The following is a 21,425-nucleotide window of genomic DNA, read 5'->3' on the forward strand; positions in this document are numbered from 1 at the left end:
TTTAAACCACTGCTAAAGTTTCAAATGATTCAATTCTCAAAAAGTTGTTTTTATGCTTAAATTTAAATCAAATAATGATCAAATCATCAATTATTCTGTAAAACAAGATAGAAAAAAATTAGTTGTCGGAAAAAAATCTATTAGAGAAGAAAAGCAAGAAATGTTGCTTTTGTGCAAACATGTTGAAATTTGTCAAATGAACAAACTTAAAACAACTAACTTTTTCTCGCCTGATAACTTTTTGATGCTTTATATTATAAAGAAAATTTACATTATGAAAAATTATGGTTTTGTTTGTTAGAAACCTGTAGTCATCAGTAACAAAACTAATACTAAACACAATTTTTATTAAAAAAAAAAAATAATAATAATAATAATGATCACTAACAACAAATACATAAATTTGCATATGTGTATGTTGTATACTATTGTCCATTGATGTACTTTTTGTTGTTTTAGGCAGCTTACGAATTTTATTAACAGTACCAAAGAATAAACAAATTCTTCATACACTGTTCATTAACAATACATACAAATACAATACAATTTATTTAATTAAAACCTATCGTACTTTATTACAGTAAAAATATTACCTCTAAATCGACAGGTGATGTTACTGGGTGATTCTGGAGTTGGAAAGACGTGCATCCTAGTACGGTTCAGGGATAATCTTTTCCTTTCGGGCAACTTCATATCAACAGTAGGAATAGACTTCAGGGTGAGATGGATATAAAATTATACCATTTTTAAAAATATAATTTGTGAATTTCTTCATTAAGTAAGGTAAGTAGTAAACAAGTATCATTTTTATGACGTGGATATGGATCACCTGCCTGTTTCAAGTAAGTTGTTTTTCCTTAAATACATTTTTTCTTGTTATTTATTTGTTAAACTATCTGTTCTATGTTTATTTTAAAAAAAACCCTGTTCATTTCTTGTCACACAAAAAAACAATTACATCAATATTAGAATGGTTAATCAGAACAAATAAATATATTAACGATATAAACTCTTTTTTTATGAAATAGCAAATAAAAATGAATTAATAAAAAAGATCCATTTAGGATCCCAGATCATGCTGGCAATGAAGGGAATAAAAAAATTGATAAAGCCGCTTGTCTCTAAGCAGACATTAATTATCCAAGCAGATGCAAAAAAAGAAATGAAAAGAAGTTAAGATCATTGGAAAACTTTCTAGACTAAAATTATAAAAGAAAACACACAGGACATTAATTGATTACAATTAGAAACAAAAAGAAAGAATCATATTGATTTGACTGCAGATAGGACACACCAGGCTGACACAAGGGCATCTTCTTAGAAAGACCTCAGAGTTGCCCTTTGTGCAGCACCCAAACATTAATCTGCCAGTGGATTGGCCTTATCCAGCTAACCCAGGAGCATCTTGCAGAAAAAAGACTTATATTGAGAAAGACTACAATAGATATAAACAATATTCAACTGTGAATGACTGCACAAGTTCCAAAAAAATGCAACTTATTTAGAAAATATTAAAACGTAACAGTAATTGCAGAGATAAATTATTTATCAGTTAATACAAATTTATGGTTGCATATAGGAAACCTCTTCATACATGGCTTTTAATCAAATGAGACCTTATTTATTGACCAGAATGATTGAGCACGGTTAGGTGAGTTTGTGACAGAATGTTGTGTACCTAGGCCTATCAAAGTACTCTAGATTAATATATTTTGTAGTATCATAGGAAGGGGCATTAGAGTTATATTAAAACCCCAATGACTACTAAAAAAAATAAAGAATATATTTTATATAAAAATATGAAGATAAAAAGAAAAAAACGCAAGATTAAATTCCATTTGATGATATTTTGCTTAATCCTTTTTCATTGTTTTTAATTCAAAAAAATGTTTCTGTTACAGAACAAAGTTGTAGTAGTGGACGATGCAAAAGTCAAGCTTCAAATTTGGGATACAGCGGGACAGGAACGGTTCAGAAGTGTGACACATGCATATTACAGAGATGCACAAGGTAGTGATTCAACAATTTGCCCATATGTGTAGAGATTAGAAATTTGTCCATAGTTTTGTTCAAATTGACCAAGATGATTTGAAATTAACGAGCAGTTTGTTGCAATCTGTCCATTTTTCCCGACACCTGGAAGACATTAGATGTTACATAATGAAGCATATATTTTAGTTTAAACTGTGCAAATTATCATTATGCCTTAAGATTATTTGATTTCTTCCCGTGTTCTTCCTTGCGGGGTAATGAATCTGTAGCTTGGTCATTACTGATTATTTTGCTCAGCCTATTCTTGCTGTATTAGTCTGTCAGAATCGGACACTTGCCACATTTGTACTCAACAAATATAAATATACAAAATTATAAATTAACATATAAAAGAGACGACCTCACAGAGGCACTGAAAATGGCCAAAAGGAGACCCTGACAGAACAATCTAGTGAGGATAGAAAAAAGGCCGAAATGATCATACGACCAAATTAGAATTAATTTTTATTGAAGTAAAAAGATCAGGGATGAAGCCATGTAGGTGAACAAAACCCATTTGTTTTTCTGCTGTCGAGCTTTCAGCTGTACTTGACGCCTTCCTCAGGACTCTATTTATTTACAATCAGTGTTACACTACATATTACATATATAAATTATAATGATAAATTACCAACTTACTTGAAAAACTATTTAAAAAACCACAATCAATTCAGACATGTGATTCAAATAAACTCAACAGCAGAAAACCAAGTTGGTTTTTTTCCACCTACATGGCTTCATCCCTGATCTCTTTACTTCCATATTTATTCTGAAGGCCGATACTACACTCAACGAGAATTAATTTATTACAATTAGTAAAAAAAAAGAATCATATTGATTTGACTGCAGATAGGTCACACCAGGCTGACACAAGGTCATCCCCTTGCCAACGAAAGACCTCGGAGATGCCCTTTGTGAAGCACACAAATATCTGTAAAGCGCATAGTAACAGAATGTGCCGCAAACTGTAAGGTGTGGCCTGCCTGCAGGCTTTAAACCACTTTAATGCAGTAGTCATATCTAGGGAGTCCTTTCATACTAGGTTAGAGTAAAGTCTTAATTTGAGTGAATGTATTAATTAGCAAGAATGTTATAGTATGGTTTTTTTTTGGTTTATGTTATCATATTACCCATGACTTCTCAAACTAGCTAACATGACCTGCGTGAGTGGCAAGGGTACGTCCTCGAGGTACCCGGGGCTAATATGCCCTGCTCCCCCTCCAACCACCCCGCTGGCCAAATGCACCGAGAACCGGCCATACCACCACAATAATCACGCTCCTAACTACAGATTCTCACAAATTTTCACAGTGACATTCACTCACACCTCAATGTTACATTCTTTTAGAAATTAATAGAGCAGATCGTGGATTTCCTTCCTACTGTGGTAGAGCGGCGGCGTATTTAGCCGAAGATCATGGGTTCGAATCCCGCTCGTGCAATTAACTTTTTTCATCTCAATTAAAAAAGCCTTAATTAATTGTAATGTATTAATTGGTCAAGTGGACCACGAAATTAGTGAATTTAATATTTTCCACAGTGTTAAACACAATACTTTTAAATAATTAAGTAGCTGTTAATTATTAAGTTTCTATCATCATATTTAAATTTCAGCTTTACTTCTCCTCTATGATGTTACTAGAAAGCAAAGTTTTGACAATATTAGAGCATGGCTAGGAGAAATAAGAGAATACGCCCAAGATGATGTCGTAATAATGTTACTGGGTGAGTGAAATCGGTGCAGCTCAATAAAAAATTGTGTTCATTTATCTCTTCTTTGTTTTAAGGAAATAAATCTGACTGTCAGAGCTCGGAGAGGATGGTGAGAAAAGAGGATGGGGAGAGACTCGCGAGCGAATATTCTGTCGCATTTATGGAAACGTCGGCGAAAACTGGACAGAACGTGGAACTCGCATTTATGGCTGTAGCTAGGTAGGTACACATTATTTTACTTTATGATTCAAATACGGTATAATAAATAATAATTTTCTGATTCTTCCTTTTTTTTTTTTTTCTTCAGAGAGTTAAAGGCTCGTAAAAATGGATCTCAGAATAAATCATCATTCAATGTAAAAGAATATGTGAACGAGCACACTAACAGGGCACCATGTTTTATCTGCGGCTGAACTCATTAAGGAAGGGTCACATCATAAATGCCTTATCCGTACGTTCAGGAAAACCGAAAGTGCATTTAAGTCAGATTCTTCAAGCACAAAAAAATAATAATAACAAGATGTAATATAATATTGTTTTATAAACTTGTCAATAAATAATTTCATATTTCACTATAATAATGATTACTTTTGTACATTAGCAACTGAAATAAATGGACCATATTTTTTTTAAGGCTTTCTGGTTTTATAAAACATGAAACTAAGTAATTGCAAGAAGGGCAGGTACAATTTATACTTGGAAATCATTAAATGAGTTTCACAGTAAATGTTAAAACTAATGCTTTAACATTTTATTAAGATTAGACGTGAAAAATGGCTGATAAAATAAAGACTGCCTAAGAAGTTCTTTATCGCTGTTCCATGATATTTGTTTTTGTTCTTTTTATGTTTTTTCATTAGCATCTTGGTAAAACAAAAAATAATTATTGAAAAAGATGAGGAACAGTGTGTTAATTATATATAATACATTAATATTATGGATGTATTATCAATGTTTACTAGATTATTGAATTTAAAAAAAATAGCAGTAGATTAAAGTAATAATGTTGCATATCACTCACTCAATGCTTATTAAATCTATAAAATGTATTCAATGTCAATTTCCGAATGAGCTTTTGCTGCGTGTACCAAGTGTTTGTCAATGTTATTTCATCATATTTGTGTACTTTGGGTGTTTAATTGTGAAAAAGAGTACCAATCTTATTAAAGTACTTTGATATGGCAGTTACATATTGATTACATTGTAATTATTCCAAAGAGAATAATAATCAGGCATTTTTATATATATATTTTTGAATGGTGTTATCGATACTTTTTTTGCCTTTTGACTGACACACTGGATAAATGAAATTATTTAAAATAATTTTTAGTAAATTCGTACCAAAACAGTAATAGACGTGAGTGGAAGGGATTCATATATAAATGTCGTCGGTCTATCGTTCTAATAAATTTAATAAATGTCAAAGTGGAAATATAAAAGTCGTTCTTGTAGTCGTTCAACTACTTAGAAAAAAATGGTTGAATTAATTATGAGCATAAGTACAAACATATATCTAATTTCGCAACTTTTTTTAACGTTTAGTGGATTTTGAAGTATTATTTGGATTTTTTGAAGGTGTTTTCACTAATTAAAGAACAGTATTACTTTATTTTTATTTTTTAAATTGTCTAGTTTTGAGAAAATTTGACAAGCAATTCATCTAAAATTTGATACTAGTCGAAATTAAACGGACATATTTATTATAATTAGTAATATGTATATTTAAGCAATAGTTCGTTTCACACTTTGTACCAAGATTCACTGTTCTTTAAAGAAAAATTTAACTACATATTTGCTCGTATTTCTGTTCTTCCCAACCTCTTAGATAAAATGAGGGTTTTTACTGTAAACGAAATAGTCGGAGTTGAAATAAGACTTTGTAGAATCTCAAAATATGATAGTAGAAAAAAAAAAGGTCGATTGTTTTTAATTATGTAATAAATGATAATACTGTTATACATTGCATTTATTTGACTGTTAAAGCAGCATCAAATATGTTTTTATTATGTTATAAATCATAGAAAATATTTTAAATTGGTTATTTGTTTGAATGTAAATAAACAGAGATTTCTAATGTTGAATAAAAGCATTATTTTAGAAGTTAGGTTTCCGTTGTTTCTTATTTTTTGAAATTAATACCTATTTACCCTTTATACCTGTAGTGATCGCTATATGATATTTTCTCTCCCAAAAATTTTATTTTGTATTGTTTTCATAACAATTAATTCACTATTTTTCGTGGTCCGCTTGACCAATTAATAATATTCAATTAATTAAGGTTAGACATTTGGAAAATGACAAAAAGGAGGGTAATTCAAAAGGTGGGGTTGAGATGGGAAGTTAGTGCCCGAGGCGATCGAAGTCACGATAGTTCAAGTGGTAGAGTAGCAGCGTATCAAGCCGAAGGTCGTAGGTTCGAATACCGCTCATGACACTGACTTTTTAATCTCAACTTATAACGATTAATATTCATGTTTCTCTCTAGTTTCTATTTAGAATCTTCTCTACCCAACACAGTTTAGTATCCAATTTTGCAGCAGTTTGTCTTTCACTTCAACTTAAATAACATTTTAAATTCCTTTGAGATATTTTCTCATCAGGCAACCATGTTACTAAAACTGCCACTCTTAAATTTTGTTATTTTATTAACTTTCTTTTTAAAATGTAGGTAAAATCAGAAAGAATAAAGGATAAATTGCTCCAGTTAATTATTTTTCTTAAGGAAAGGAAATCATGAACACTCTGACTATTCAGTGATTATATTAGCTTATTTTACATCTACAAAAAATAAAAATTATAGCAAATTTTAATAAGGATTTTCTGCACATCAAACAAATTGTGTCATTCACGGAAAAAAAGAAATAAAAAAGTACCATACCCAGAATATTCAATAAAAACAAAAAACAAAAAAATTTGGGGCCTGACCCAAATAAATTAAAGCCTACTATTGACTTATCGCAATCCATCGACAATTCCAGCTTTTGTAATTTACAGTAAATTACTGACAGGCCTTGGGAATCACCTACCCCGAGTGTTGGCAGTCACGAGTCAGACCTTGGTCTTATCCAACCAGCCGCCAAGGTTGGACTCCAGGGCCTATCCACAGCAAAGTTCTTTCAGACCCGAACAAAATCAATTACAAAATTCATTCACTCAGTTAGGGTAATGGAGTACTTGATATTCCTCCACCACCCTTTTCACCTATTATATAACTAATTTAATTGAGAGTCGATGGGGTACTCAATATTCAGCCATCAACCATATCAAGCTACGCATTCATGCCAATAAATACATTCACTCTCAACTTACACTGGGACACAAAACTATCATTACTATATAGAATAAAACAATCTTGTTTCTTCCAAGATTCGGAAGAGGGGACCTAGATACTTGCTGCCATGGCCAAGCACAATTCTCACATTGGATGGCTACATGCTCTCTATATGGAACCAAAGAATTGTACTCTTCAATTAGATGGGACAGATCGAGCAGTCTTTCTCTGCATGCCAGGACACATATGCAGCTTGCGTGGCAAAAGCAAGTGACCATCAAAGGGTCATCTTAGTTTCGTATCTCAGCCAGCTCACTATGCCAGAGCACTCCAGTTGGGGGATTAGCTAATCCTGGCCCTGAAATTGATGAGAACGAAGTGTTTTGGATAGTTTGGAAGTGATGGTTTTGTAAGGTATGATTTTATTATATTAAGAAAGTGAGTGAATTTTTGTATAAAAAAAAAACTATTTGGGGTAACTATATGGTGTTGGTTTGTCCAGCTATTTATATCAATTTACCACATTTTATAATACAGAACAACAATAGAAAATCTTTAATGTTATGTATAATTTGAACATAGATCAGCAATATCTTATTTTATTTAAAAAGCATAGTGCAAAGGTTTATTGTGCAAACATCAGCAGATTTTCTAAAATAGCACACAACATTTTTCATTAAGATGAAGATTATTGTCATAAATCATAAAATATTTTATGCTGACGTATTATAAATATATTTAGCACTAATATTATATTGCACAAATATTTTTCATAACGTATGTTTTGTAAGTTTTTAAATTTTACAACAAATAAATACTTACAAAATCTGTTACCAAGGACAGTTATGTTTCCAGTAAGAAACTCATCACAGTATTACAATTCAATAAACTCAAGCAAATTGATACAAACATGAATTGAGATATTACAATGCATGCTCCATCTGCAGTGTCATTCATGCGCAAGATCCAATTCAGATTCTCGGTATTTTTCCCAATGATACAACTGCTGAGATAACCATACAACTGTAAAAGAAAAAATACAATTATGTTTTAATATATCAAACAAATCAGATATATTTTTAATCACCATTAAGCTCAATATAAAAGACAACATAGCAAATGAAACGATTAAATAATAAAACTGGTAAAACATTTGCCAGTATCCGATAAATATCGCATACAATGACAACAAGTAGTAGCCGATAGTAACAATTCCACCGAACCGTAAAAAAAATATCTGGAAATGATACAGTATAGATTTTTTGAAATTGACTAACGTTATTATTTCTTTTAAATCTACAAGAATATATATACGCTTACCTTCTCAAATTTTACTAGTAATGTAATTAACAGTATTAAAATAATATCAGCTGCAAGCGAATAGAGTATGATGTAACGCCGCTCATTAGCCCACAATCCTCCACCAAGAAAGCCCACGGTAATTGGCTTAAAGAAGTCGATTAACATACATTTCTTTTAAAACATAAATTTATAACAAATACCAAATAATTTTGACAATAAATTTACCAAAACAGCCAATAGTATCTTGTTTATTGGATAATAATTTCTTATTCTATGATAACAAAGCAGTAGGACGTACAGGACCAAAAAGCATACTCTAAAATTTAAAAAAATATATATATTATATATATATTATACCCATCTAAAAAATGAATAAATGGTATGGAATGATATTATTTTAAAATTAAAACCCTACATACTTGCCTGGCAGCAATTCTTTCAACTGAAGATAAACTGAACATTTCTCTTATGTAAGAACTGAAATACAGAAGATTTCTCTGTATAATATATATAAACTACATAATTAAATCCATTCAATGTGATTTAATTTTTTTCAGATCCATAGCTCAAAAGAAAGCAGAATAAACTCAGTTGAATGGTGAAAGTACACAATGTTTAAATATTTTTCGTCTTTAATCTGAAAAATATTAATTCATCTCACTTCATATTGAGTCCTGTAGCCATAGCTGCTGCGAATAGTGTCTCTGATATTACAATTCCGTATATTCTCGAGACAAATAAATTTTTCTCTGATTCATCTTCAAATACAGAGTAATCCGATCTAGAATAGTGAAAATAAATTATTTCAAACAAACGTGTTCACAATACTTTTTTTCTTGACTGGAATATAATTAAACATTGATGTTGCTCAGTGATTGTTAACTATTTTGAAAAACTAAACACAACATACTCTTCAGATATGTCTGATTCAATTGATGACTCAGACTTCATCATCGATGCAGCTTTTAGAAAATCTTTTAAACCCTCTTTTCTTGTTTACAACATTGATTTGATAAATGGAACAATGGACATTTTACAATTATTTCAACTGACTTGAAATTTTATTACATGCTTTTTACACACTGACTTTCTTGCTAGTCATACAGTTCAAATACTTTTTAGACGTTACAAGTAGTACAATAAGAATTGAATGAAAATAAAAAATAGTTAAATATATTTTCTGAACCAGCTGATGAAGAAACATTTTTGTGTACATATTCTACAACGTATTATTAAATGAAATAGGTTAGTTAAAGATGACATTTTCTTAGCAATATTGTATGTTAGAGACTGGAACAATTGAACATTGTATAATCAATTATAGAGATAATTCTCGGCATTATGATAGGATTTACGCATGTTAAATAGTTTGGTCAGTTCTGATTGTCTGTCAATCCTTGTGAAGTACGCCAAACCAAAACAGCAAGGTTAGGCAGATCAGGATGATCAATAAACAAATAAGCTGTTGATCACCATGCAGAATTTAGAAGCAATAGCTAAAAGAATGTAATATGCATATGTTTAAAAAAAACTCTGCTTTTTAATAAGATGACACTCAATATAACAGTGTAAACATAGAAGCTATGTGTTAAATAAAAACAATAATGACAACAATTGTTCAAACACATAATTTATTACAATTATTAGTTGAAAAGGGTAGTTCTATTGAGAAACTGATTTTGCAGTGATCCAAATTTTGTGTCCTATCGAACTATTCAATCTAAAATCTGCTTGAAAAAAATTACTTGTAGAAATCTGGACTATTGCAAAACCAGTTGTAACTATCCGTTTCAATTATTGTATTGATATACCATAACTATTTTTATTAATTTTTACAATTCTGTAAAATCTGAATTTATAAGGGATATGATAGAGGTTTTTTATTATAGAGATATTTTCATATTTAGCCCTGGCTTGGAAGACTTTTTGCAAGCTAAGGTGGCCAAAGAGCCATGGGAAGAAGCATTACAGGCACAAAACTAAAGGACAAAAGAAGAAAAATATTGATACGTCAGCTGACAGAAATGCAAGCCAAAGAACAATAGTTAAATCTCTATAATGGAATTTTTTTCGTGTGTCCTTTCAGTGGTCACTTAAGCTTGTACAGCCTTTCCTTTCTTCTACTTGTCCCAACTCATATTTAATAAGGCTGACATTTTCTTTATATTTAGATTTTCTGTTTTCCGCACTTTGTTACATCGGCTCATAGTTTTATGTATAACTTTGACATGAACCATAATTACTGGTTGTTATATCTTGAAATTCTACACTTGGATTGATGAAGATTTACTTTATAGCCCAAAACGTCCATCTCTAAATAAATTAAACTACCACGGAATACCTGGTTTCTTTCAACCTTAATATTTTATCTCACTATGCACTCAATAATGAACATAATGGAAATGAGCTGAGAGATGATGATAAATGCGCAAATCCAGCAACAGTCTGGAAATCAAAACTTAGAAAGAGAAAACAGGGGGATAGGAGATTTCAATGAGCTGGGAAGGAACTGGGGAATCCTGGCCTACAACCAAGAACAATGGAAATCTAGGAAGGAGGCCTGTATCTATTAAAGCCTAGTCAAGATTCTTTTATTAGTGAAATCTTAGAAAGCATATTGAGAACATTACAAAACATGATTTAGTTCTTAAAATAATTTTGAGCATGATAAGAATAAGAGTTCATGAGGTCATGATATCTTAGCAATCATATAGAGGACATCAAAGAACTTCACTGGAATAACAGGACTTTTTTAAAGTTTAAAATTTTAAATTGTTGCTGTACATTATATTGTGGATAGATGTGGTTAATGCCCTTTCTTTCTTTACAGTTCTTTTCCTTTCCTTCTCATATTTTCTTCCAACTAATTTGTTTTACCATGCTGCCATGTTATATACTTGTCTATTAAACTTTACTTATTTATGTGATTGACTAGCTTGTTTCCCTGTCCTATTGCCAGCCTCTCTCTACCTCACGGTCTTGTAAATCAAGGATAATATTATAATAAACATAACTACTTTATACTTGTAATAAAAAATATACATTTAAAAAAATGGTTAGCATTCATACTATTTCAGAGTACTCAGTATTCCTCAAAATAATGGAAGTCGGGGGCATCAGTGGCCTCAACAATTTAGGAATTGACACGGCACTCATCGATGTAAAGTAAAAGGTCCCGGGTTCGAATCCAGTGGCGCTGCATTCCAACCCAACATACTTACAAATGGGCTTTTTTTCAAAAGGCCCCTTCCATTCACTCTAATAAATTACATTCATACGCCAATGCTACTTTATACTGCTCCAGTGTGTTCAATAATCCTGGGGGTAACAAGGGAAGAAGCTCCCCCCCCCATTGACGATAATAAATTACATTCATACACTAGGCTATATTCACTGCAAGAGTACTCGATATTCCTTGTATATCCTCAGGGAAGAAATCATTCCATCCATTAATAAAACAAAAGCTATTACCTTAAATTAAAATCTACCTTATATTAAAATATTATCAAAGGTAATAGTTTTTCCTGGATTGACACTTTGTAATGACCTTTTGTTCGCCTGAAGAAGGTCATAGGTTTGAAACATGTTGTACCACAGTATAAACCACGAGGAGGAAAATATTTTGACTAATCAAGCCTGCCATTTCCTCTGAATTTAACTCCAATAAATACGGTCACACAACACATAAATTATTCATGCATGGTACTAGATATTCTTTGGTGATTGAAGAACCTCACCCCGACGTTCTCGCTAATAAATTCATTCCAATGAATGACACAAACTAACAAAACTATCACAAACATAAACGTAAAAAGATCAATCTATAGTTAAAGATATTTTGGACCTGAGATATTGGATCAGCGATTTGTGCATTACAGAGATCATTTAATCATGAGAGTTTAGAAATCACGCAGAGAATGTCAAAAAAATTAAATGGAATAGTTAGACATTATTGAAAGTTTTAAAATAATCCTGAGCATGTAGAAGCTATTAGCTCATTATGAGAGATTAGAAAGCTTACACTTTTCATTCACAATTTTATATTTAAATGGTTTCTTGAAAGGCACTTCTGGTCATAGTAAGATGATTATCACTCTGATATGTATTAGCCTTTGCATAAAGATACCTCTAACACTTTTATATTTTTTAACAGTTTAAAATTATTTGCTGCTGTTATAGTGAGAGGCATAGTGAGATTTGCATTAGCAACTGTTCTTTTAAGTAATAAAACTAAATACTGGTACTACTAGTAAGGTAACTAGATATAAGAATACGGAAAAAGGTATTTTAGCTAACTCTATTAAGCATCAAAGAACTGTTGCTAGTAACTTTTATTATTATTTGTAATTATTATGTAAATCAATTAATAAAGTTTTGTTCTTGTTTATTGTATAACAGCATAGGCATAAATCGTAATGCAATCTGAGAGTATATTTTAAGCTATTCAATTAATAAGGTTTGATTCATCAATTTGCATGATAAAACCCTCAAGGTTTCTTTTCAGGACGAAATCTGACTTCTGAATGTTTACTTTTTTAACAGTTTAAAAATATTTGCTTTTGTTATAGTGAAAAGCTTAGTGAGCTGCATTAGCATTAGCAACTGTTCTTATAAGTAATAAAAGTAAATACTGGTACTAGTAGTAAGGTAACTAGTAATAGGAATATGGATAAAGGTATTTTAGCTAACTCTATGAAGCATCAAAGAACTGTTGTTAGAAACTTTAATTATTTGCAATTATTATGTTTTATACTTTAATAATTTGCATGATAAAACCCTCAAGATTTCTTTTCAGGACGAAATTGGACTTCTGACACGTTTACATTTTTTAACAGTTTAAAAATATTTGCTTTTGTTATAGTGAGCTGTATTAGCATTAGCACATTAGCAACAGTTCTTTTACATAATAAAAGTAAATACTGGTACTACTACTTACTAGTAAGGTAACTAGTAATAGGAAGGAATATGGATAAAGGTATTTAGCTAACTCTATGAAGCATCAAAGAACTGTTGTTAGTCACTTTAATTATTTGTAATTATTATGTAAATAAATTAATAAAATTTTGTTCTTGTTTATTGTACATCAGCATAGGCATAAATCAAAATGCAGACTGCGAGTATCTTCTAAGTCATTCAATTAATTAGGTTTGATTCATCAATTTGCATGATAAAACCCTCATGGTTTCTTTTCAGGACGAAATCTGACTTCTGATACGTTTACATTCTTTAACAATTTAAAAATATTTGCTTTTGTTATAGTGAGCTGTATTAGCATTAGCACATTAGCAACAGTTCTTTTACATAATAAAAGTAAATACTGGTACTACTACTTACTAGTAAGGTAACTTTTAATAGGAATATGGATAAAAGTATTTTATCTAACTCTATGAAGCATCAAAGAACTGTTGTTAAAACTTTAATTAGTTGTATTTATTATGTTAATTAATAAAGTTTTGTTCTTATTTATTGTTCAACAGCATAGGCATAAATCGAAATGCAGTCTGAGAGTATCTTCTAAGTCATTGAATTAATTAGGTTTGATTCATCAATTTGCATGATAAAACCCTCAATGTTTCTTTTCAGGACAAAATCTGACTTCTGACACGTTTACTTTTTTAACAGTTTAAAAGTATATGCTTTTGTTATAGTCAGAAGCATAGTAAGCTGCATTAGCATTAGGAACTGGTCTTTTAAATAATAAAAGTAAATACTGGTAGTACTACTTACTAGTAAGGTAACTAGTAATAGGAATATGGATGAAAGTACATACTTTAGCTAGCTCTATGAAGCATCAAAGAACTGTTGTTAGAAACTTTAATTATTTGCAATTATTATGTTTTATACTTTAATAATTTGCATGATAAAACCCTCAAGGTTTTTTTTTTCAGGACGAAATCGGATTTCTGACACGTTTACATTTTTTAACAGTTTAAAAATATTTGCTTTTGTTATGGTGAGAAGCATAGTGAGCTGCATTAGCATTAGCACATTATCAACTGTTCTTATAAGTAATAAAAGTAAATTCTGGTACTACTACTTACTAGTTAGTAAGGTAACTAGTAATAGGAATATGGATAAAGGTATTTGGCTATCTCTATGAAGCATAAAGAACTGTTGTTAGTAACTTTAATTAGTTGTAATTATTATGTTAATTAATTAATAAAGTTTTGTCCTTGTTTATAGTACAATAGCATAGGCATAAATCGTAATGCAGTCTGGGAGTATCTTTTAAGCCATTCAATTAATTAGGTTTGATTCATCAATTTGCATGATAAAACCATCAAGGTTTCCTTTCAGGACGAAGTGGGACCTCAAGTTTGAGTTTTTTTTTAGCTTTTGAGGAGTTTCATTTTCAACAGCTTTTTTGTGATTTTCTTCAGCCTCGTCGTTAACAGAGGAAACCGAGAATATTCTTCAATGAAAGCAGAAGGTCAAAGATTTGCTAACGCCTGTGAAATTATGTCGAGAGGGGATCCAGCTTGTCTACAGATCGACGAACCGATGAGGAGCTCGGCGACTCGTTGGCAAATAGCCACTTACCGTAGAAACTCAAAAGTTCAAAAGGAAACTCTTTGCTTTTTGTTTTTAACTTAAAGTAAATTTTGGTACATTTTATGCTAACAAGACTTTGATCAGAAAAGAACTTGGAATGTTTGATTTACATTTTCTTAGTTTTACCCGATCAATAATGACCTCGTGTCAATCGTATCAGTTAGCAGGATTTCATTATGCCACGTTCTATATGTCTTCCATTGAAGAAAAAGCTTTAAAAAACAAAATCAAATAATTTGTTTTGGTAGATAATTACACTAAATCAAGACAGTGCAGCCAAACAGAAATTTAACTTCCGAATTTGTACATGTTTTTATATTTGGTTATATGCTTAGTTGTTATTCATTGTGTGAGGTCTGCAAGGTGTCGAACCAGCGGTTTTACGGTACCTAATTACCCAGTAATGTCAGTCCTCTCTGGTTTTGTCTGCCACAGTTCGGGTTTTCCTTTCTTCAGGGATTTATCAGTTATCCTAGTTTTCCTGTCCTTACTACTTTTATAAAATGTGGATGTGGGTCTCTGACCGAAATATGTCTTATTTCGACGTTCGTTTTCTTTTAATGTCTGGGTTTTTAATGGAATGTTGGTGCGTTAAGTGGCACGGCAGGGAAAATAACACTCAGACCGACTGCCATAAATGAAGTGACGACACATCTAATAGACAAAACCAGCGAGAATAGACGGACCGGGATTATCGGAGAGGAATATTTTTACTATTCAAATTTACCAATAAAACACCAAAAGTTGAAACAATTTTCATTAAATCTCTTGGGTTATTTTAACAGGGTGCGAACTTATGAACAGCCATCGGCAGTTGTCTCTAATCAATCCGGTCCGCCTGTTCTCGCTGTTATCGTATTGATTAGAAAATTTGGTTTAGATACTTTTACTGTATTGATCTTTAACTCAAAAATATGGAAATGTTCAACAGTAAGCCTGGTATATTTTTTGTTTTAAGCATCATTAATTCATCTGTGCATGATTTTTAGAATAGAAACTAGAGAAAATCTACTCCAACCAATCCATTTTTCTCCTAGTCGTCGTATCTATAAATTTCTTCCATTGGAGTATGTCTAAGCTGGAATTAAGCTTACCAAAACATGGAACAAAAGAGCTTCAACACACAAGGGACTTGAAGCGCTTTATCTATGGTATACAGGCTTCTCAAAGATGAGAAATATAAGCAGTAGGGGAATAAAGGGGGTTTACTAGGAGCCACGTGGTGCTCTACCTCAACCATCTTTCAAGCCGATTAGCATAGAATCAAGACCACATGAAATAAACATCAAACATCTCAAGATAACTAAAAAATACGCCAGGTAAATCTTAAGGCTCGTCAAAACCAGAATACCCCAAAAAACTGGAAGTAGCCCAACGCCTCAATGAATTCTAGGTCACGAGGGAATTTCAGGTAACGAGACACACCCTAGCCCGAAAGGGAGCCTTGGAAAAATGTCCATGTTTTGTGACATAACTGAAGAACTGAACTCTTGGGTTGGTAGAGAACAAACTGATAACGTATTCCAGGTATGATGCAAACAAAAAGCCTATTCGCAATACCATCCCAATGGGAGAAAGAGGAAATCCTACATAACAGAAAGGAACTAGAAACTCAAACAAATATATTTACTGGACAAATAAAATGCCAATTAAAAATGAGATTATCAACAGATGACCAATCTCGACTATGTCTAGAAGAGTGAGACAGCAAAACAAATCCAATTCCTATTGCAGAATTGGCAAAAAGAAGAAAAAAGGCATTCCTGTGAAGACCCAAGGTACCATATCTGGGAAAAAAAATTATATCAAATAGTAACAAATCGTGTTGCTATTATTTAAATTTAGAATTTGATGTATGACTCAACAAATGTCTCCAAAATCAGAGTTTTTCCAATCGTGAATAATTATATTACCTTTTTTAAACCAGTCAATTATTTATTGCTTAAATAATTAGGTAGTAAAACAAGCTTATGTTTCTTTCGGAGGGTAGTTGACGTGGAAGGCGATCGTTAACATCAGACAGGAGAATTTGAAAACGTCCAATCTATTTTTAAATAGGATTGTGTAATTAATGATTGTTTAGAGTTCGTGAGATGCGGTCTGATGTGATGTAGGATTAGAAAAACGATCTTCTTTATCGTGCCAACGTTTCGATCTTCATTGAGATCATCTTCAGAGCCTGGGAGATCTCTAAATAATCTTTAAGTAGGCTGGTGAACCTTGATGAAACGTTGAAATAAACTAACTATTATATTTTAGTAAAATTTACCGAACGCATTTTGTTTGCCATATTTGGATAGTTTCACCATTTCACCATTTTTGGCTTTACTTTACCTTTTACGAAGCACAAAGCAAGCCAAAAATGGAAACAAAACTATGCTGACTGAAGTCCGAATTAGATGAAAACATTTGTGAGAATATTTTGTTGGGTGGGCCATAATTTTTTCCCCTGTGCAATTTAACAAGCTTCTCGTTCCAACGTATTAAGTTTTTTGCTTAAATATTGCACGTAGATAGAAATGATGAAGGTAGGATGAGGATGTAGATTCACTTTTTGTAAATTATGATTCTATTGACAGATTTCAAAAATCTTAGTCGTGTAAGGTTCAACTAGTAAAACTAATAAAATATTTAAGCAAAAATTCCAATAGGGTAAAACCACAGTTATGATAAGTTTCTGGCCGTGAAGATATTCGTAATGCGATTTTTTTTTTGAGATATAAATTATCATCTAGGAGTTAAGGTCCCAAAAAGCATTTTCTGTCTGAAATTCGAATCACAGGTAAGACAGTGTAGTGTATTTCAAAGCGAAGCAACTTCTCATTTTGCCATAAAAATGCTTTGTATAATTTTTCATAATTGCTTAGAAAACTGTACCGTCTTGATAAATATTGATTTCCTGCCTTGAAACATCATGGCATAGTTTTTATTTTATTTTTACAAGGGTATTACCACTTCGAGGTTATATGAAAAAAAAGCCCATTTGTAAAAGTATGTCTGGTTCGAATCCAGCTGCAGCTGGATTCGAACCCGTGACCTTTACCTTACAACGATGAGCGTCAACGCCTAAATCTTTGCCGCCACCGACGCTCACTTGTGATTTTTATTAAATCGTCAAATAATCTTAATGTAATGACCCTGCATAAAGATGGACAATAAACAATAATTGTGAAGGAAAAAAAAATCATTGCTTAAGATGGCATAAGATTCTACTTCAGCACATGTCATACTCCAATGCATCATAAAATTGACACCTAGGTATCTTCTTCTAGGAGAGGATTCCATCATCATTCCACAAACACGCATCATCAGACTGTAGACGAGCTACAGAAAATTCAGTTTTAAATCATGATGAAAATAAGATGCGATAAAATCGGAAAGACTGCAATCTACCAGTTGGTGCAAATTGTATGTGGAAGGAGGAAACAAATAAACAGGAATAAATTAAAAGAAATTAGAATAGAATTGAATTAAATAGTTGAAAAAGCATCCGATCATTAAACCAAATGTAAATACAAGATTTTTTACGAATTGTTGCTATTTTCAATAGAAGACGAATATAACAGCAAATTTTTACAAAATTAGTAAAGATTAATTTCAACTTCGTCAATAGGGCAATTCTTTAAACTTTAGCCAGAAGGTAAGATTTTCACTAACGCATAAAAAATCTTAATCTAGAGACACAGCATTAGATGCACCATAAAAAGTGATTATGAAAAAAACATATCATGGCATAAGATTGTAGAAATCTACTTCCGCATATGAAGTACTCTAAAGATCACAAAATTTACACCTAGATTTATTCTTCTAGGAGAGGATTACATCTATCATTTCAATCATCATCATTTCACGGCCAAAATAAGTACAATTTAAACCTTCAGGGGGGTGTAGGCGGCCGCAATGGTTAGGCGTTGATACTGCGCTCATCACTGTAAGGTAAAGGTCCCGGGTTCGAATCCAGTGGCCCTGCATTCGAATCCGACATACTTACAAATGGGCTTTTTTTCAAAAACACCAGCACCCCGAGGGTTGATATAACCTCTCCTGTTTCGAACCTTCTTAAAGAAAAAAACCTTCATTAAGATGCAGAATAAAGGACGATTTTGAAAAAAAAAGATGCCCTAAGATGACAGAAAATTCTATTTCAACATATGTTACACTCCAAAGCACCATAAAATTTTCACCTAGGTATCTCCTGCTATGGTAGGATTTAAGCATCATTCCACAATCATCAGACCGTAGACGAACTATAGAAAATTAAGGAAGCAGGAAATATATTAAACAGGAATAAATTAAAAGAAATTACAATTTGATTAAAAAAACAAAAAACAAATTAATTTAAATAATAATTGGAATCATCAGCAAATAAATGATTTGTTATGCTATTTTAATAAACTTTCAACTTGAGTTAAATTTCTGTGATGGATGCACGTTTGACGTACATGCCTTGATTTAGGGTCGTACTCTTTAATAGTAAAGTCAGTTGTAATCTATAATGAAGCACGCTCTGGTTGCAGGTAGCGCAAAATAGATGTAGTGCGTCTAGGTGTTTTTTCTTTGTTGAAGAAGGGGAAATTTTAGTTCAGCATTCGTCACAGTCCAAAGCATCATAAAACTTTTACGCGTATATAGATAGAATAGGATTTCAGCATCATTCCACAACCACGCAATTAATCATCAGACCATAGACTAGCTATAGAAAATTAAGTTTTAAACGAAAATACGAAAATAGGATGCGGTAAAAGTCGGCGTCTACAAATTTGCTATTAATTAGTAATTAAACTGTGTACATGTATATATTTACGCAGGGTGGGCGACCAAGACCCGAGGGGTTAAATGCCTGGATAGACTCGTACCCCATCCCTAAAGGTTCCGGGACTTGGTCGGCTCACGTGTCCTGCATAAACCTCTTGGACCGGTTCACAAACCCCAAGATTTTGGACCATTTAATCCCGGGGAGTGATTTGGTGATGTCCGCTCTTTCAAAGATTTCAAATCTGGACCTAGCATACCTATCACACTCGGCGAGGTGCCTTGCCGTTTCTTCTTTTATTTCGCAAAAACGGCAAAAGGGATCTGGTAGAATACCCATTACGGAGAGGTATCTTCTCAGTGGGCAGTGGCCCGTCAAAATACCCATCAGCTTCCTAATTCCCTTCCTTGAGATAGAAAATGGCCATTTCGATTCTGCTGGTTTGATCACCTTAACAAACTCTTTCGATTGCCTGTGTCCGGGGGATAGATTCCACTCCTTAAGGAATTGTTTCACGCCCCGGTTATTAAAGCTCTCAAACTGTGTACATGGAAGCAGGGAACAGAATAAACAGGATTAAATTAAACGAAAATAGAATAATTTAATGAAATCATTAAAAAAGCGCCCTATCACTTGCTACTTTGAATAGAAGACGAGAATAACAGCAGATTTTTACAAACTTAGTAAAGATTAATTCCAACTTCTTCAATAGAGCAATTCATTAAACTTCAGCAAGTAGATTAGGCTGATTGTCTTTACCGCGTCAAAAAAATCTTAATTTAGTGACCCTGCATTAAATGCACAAAAACAGTTTTATTAAATCGTACAATAAACAATAATTAAAAGAAAAAAAAATCATGGCCTAAGAGGGCAGAAAATTCTATTTCAGCATATGTCACGCTCCAAAGTATCACAAAATTTTCACCTAGATATTTTCTACCCGGCGATTCCATCATCATTTCACAACCAAATCAAAAACAAACTAAACCCTACATTAACACGTACAATAAACAGTGATTAAAAAAAAAAACGGCCTAAGATGGCAGAAAATTCTATTTCAGCATATGCCACGCTCCAAAGCATCACAAAATTTTTACCTAGATATTTTCTACCCGGCGATTCCATCATCATTTCACAACTAAATCAAAAACAAACTAAACCCTACATTAAGACGTATCATCAGACCGTAGACGCGCTATAGAAAATTCAGTTTTAAATCATGAGCAGACGAAAGTAAGATGCGATAAAATCGGAAAGACTGAAAATCCACCGTTAATGAGTTGGTGCACAATTGTGTATGAAGGGAAGAAACAAATAAACAGGAATAAATTCAAAGAAGCTTCCAATTCCCAAAACTAATAGATTATTTGTTACGCTATTTTGAATAGACTTTTTTTTACAAATTTAATAACTTCGTATTCTACATCAGCGTATGTCACACCATAGCATCACGAAATTTTCACCTAGGTATCTTCTACTAGGTGCGGATTAGCATCATTCCACAATCATCAGACCGTAGACGAGCTATAGAAAATTAAGGAAGCAGGAAATGTATTAAACAGGAATAAATTAAAAGAAATTAGAATAGAATTGATTCAAATAATTGGAAAAGTTCGTTATCAACACCAAATACATGATTTGTTATGCTATTTTAATAAATTTTCAACTTGAGTTAAATTTCTGTGATGGATGCACGGTTGACGTTCATGCCTCGATTTAGGGTCGTCCTCTTTAATAGTAAAGTCAGTTGTAATCTATAATGAAGCACGCTCTGGTTGCAGGTAGCGCAAAATAGATGTAGTG

General features: G+C 32.3%; 2 protein-coding genes across 6 annotated transcripts in view; one reads left to right on the plus strand and one right to left on the minus strand.

Annotated features, from left to right (window-relative positions):
• The window catches only part of LOC106663659 (ras-related protein Rab-37-like), a 54,016-nt gene extending 48,191 nt beyond the window's left edge, over positions 1-5,825 (plus strand). The window contains exons 3-7 of one of the 2 annotated variants that reach the window (XM_014388666.2): positions 608-718; positions 1,902-2,010; positions 3,646-3,756; positions 3,819-3,963; positions 4,052-5,825. In XM_014388666.2, the coding sequence (XP_014244152.1) occupies positions 608-718; positions 1,902-2,010; positions 3,646-3,756; positions 3,819-3,963; positions 4,052-4,157 (582 nt within the window). In that variant the 3' untranslated portion in view covers positions 4,158-5,825. The remainder of the gene's footprint in view (positions 1-607; positions 719-1,901; positions 2,011-3,645; positions 3,757-3,818; positions 3,964-4,051) is intronic. The other variant, XM_024229302.1, reaches the window with a different exon arrangement.
• LOC106663657 lies at positions 1,919-9,877 on the minus strand. Of its 4 annotated transcripts, XM_014388659.2 has the most exons (8): positions 9,228-9,876; positions 8,979-9,098; positions 8,741-8,794; positions 8,543-8,633; positions 8,336-8,461; positions 8,103-8,252; positions 7,838-8,038; positions 1,919-2,136 (listed from the first exon to the last, which is right to left on the minus strand). In XM_014388659.2, exons 1-7 carry the CDS (start codon positions 9,269-9,271, stop codon positions 7,859-7,861), a joined length of 765 nt encoding a protein of 254 aa, XP_014244145.1. In that variant the 5' UTR covers positions 9,272-9,876; the 3' UTR covers positions 1,919-2,136; positions 7,838-7,858. The 4 variants fall into 4 exon arrangements, 3 of the variants coding, with proteins under 3 accessions (XP_014244145.1, XP_014244149.1, XP_014244148.1); XM_014388663.2 differs by lacking the exon at positions 8,103-8,252 and having other exon boundaries at positions 9,228-9,877; XM_014388662.2 differs by lacking the exon at positions 8,741-8,794.
• Positions 9,878-21,425: the final 11,548 nt, after the last annotated feature.

Source organism: Cimex lectularius, unplaced genomic scaffold (genome assembly GCF_000648675.2).
Source record: "Cimex lectularius strain Harlan isolate CLEC.00 unplaced genomic scaffold, Clec_2.1 scaffold303, whole genome shotgun sequence".
Classification (NCBI taxonomy): domain Eukaryota; kingdom Metazoa; phylum Arthropoda; class Insecta; order Hemiptera; family Cimicidae; genus Cimex; species Cimex lectularius.

What these genes read in the sequence shown, in the direction of transcription:
- LOC106663657 (XM_014388659.2), bottom strand. Translation starts at nt 9,271, where the DNA reads ATGATGAAGTCTGAGTCATCAATTGAATCAGACATATCTGAAGA. An exon ending in GAATCAGACATATCTGAAGA is followed by an intron (nt 9,099 to 9,227) that starts GTATGTTGTGTT and finishes TCACTATTCTAG; the next exon opens with ATCGGATTACTCTGTATTTG. An exon ending in GCTACAGGACTCAATATGAA is followed by an intron (nt 8,795 to 8,978) that starts GTGAGATGAATT and finishes TCTGTATTTCAG; the next exon opens with TTCTTACATAAGAGAAATGT.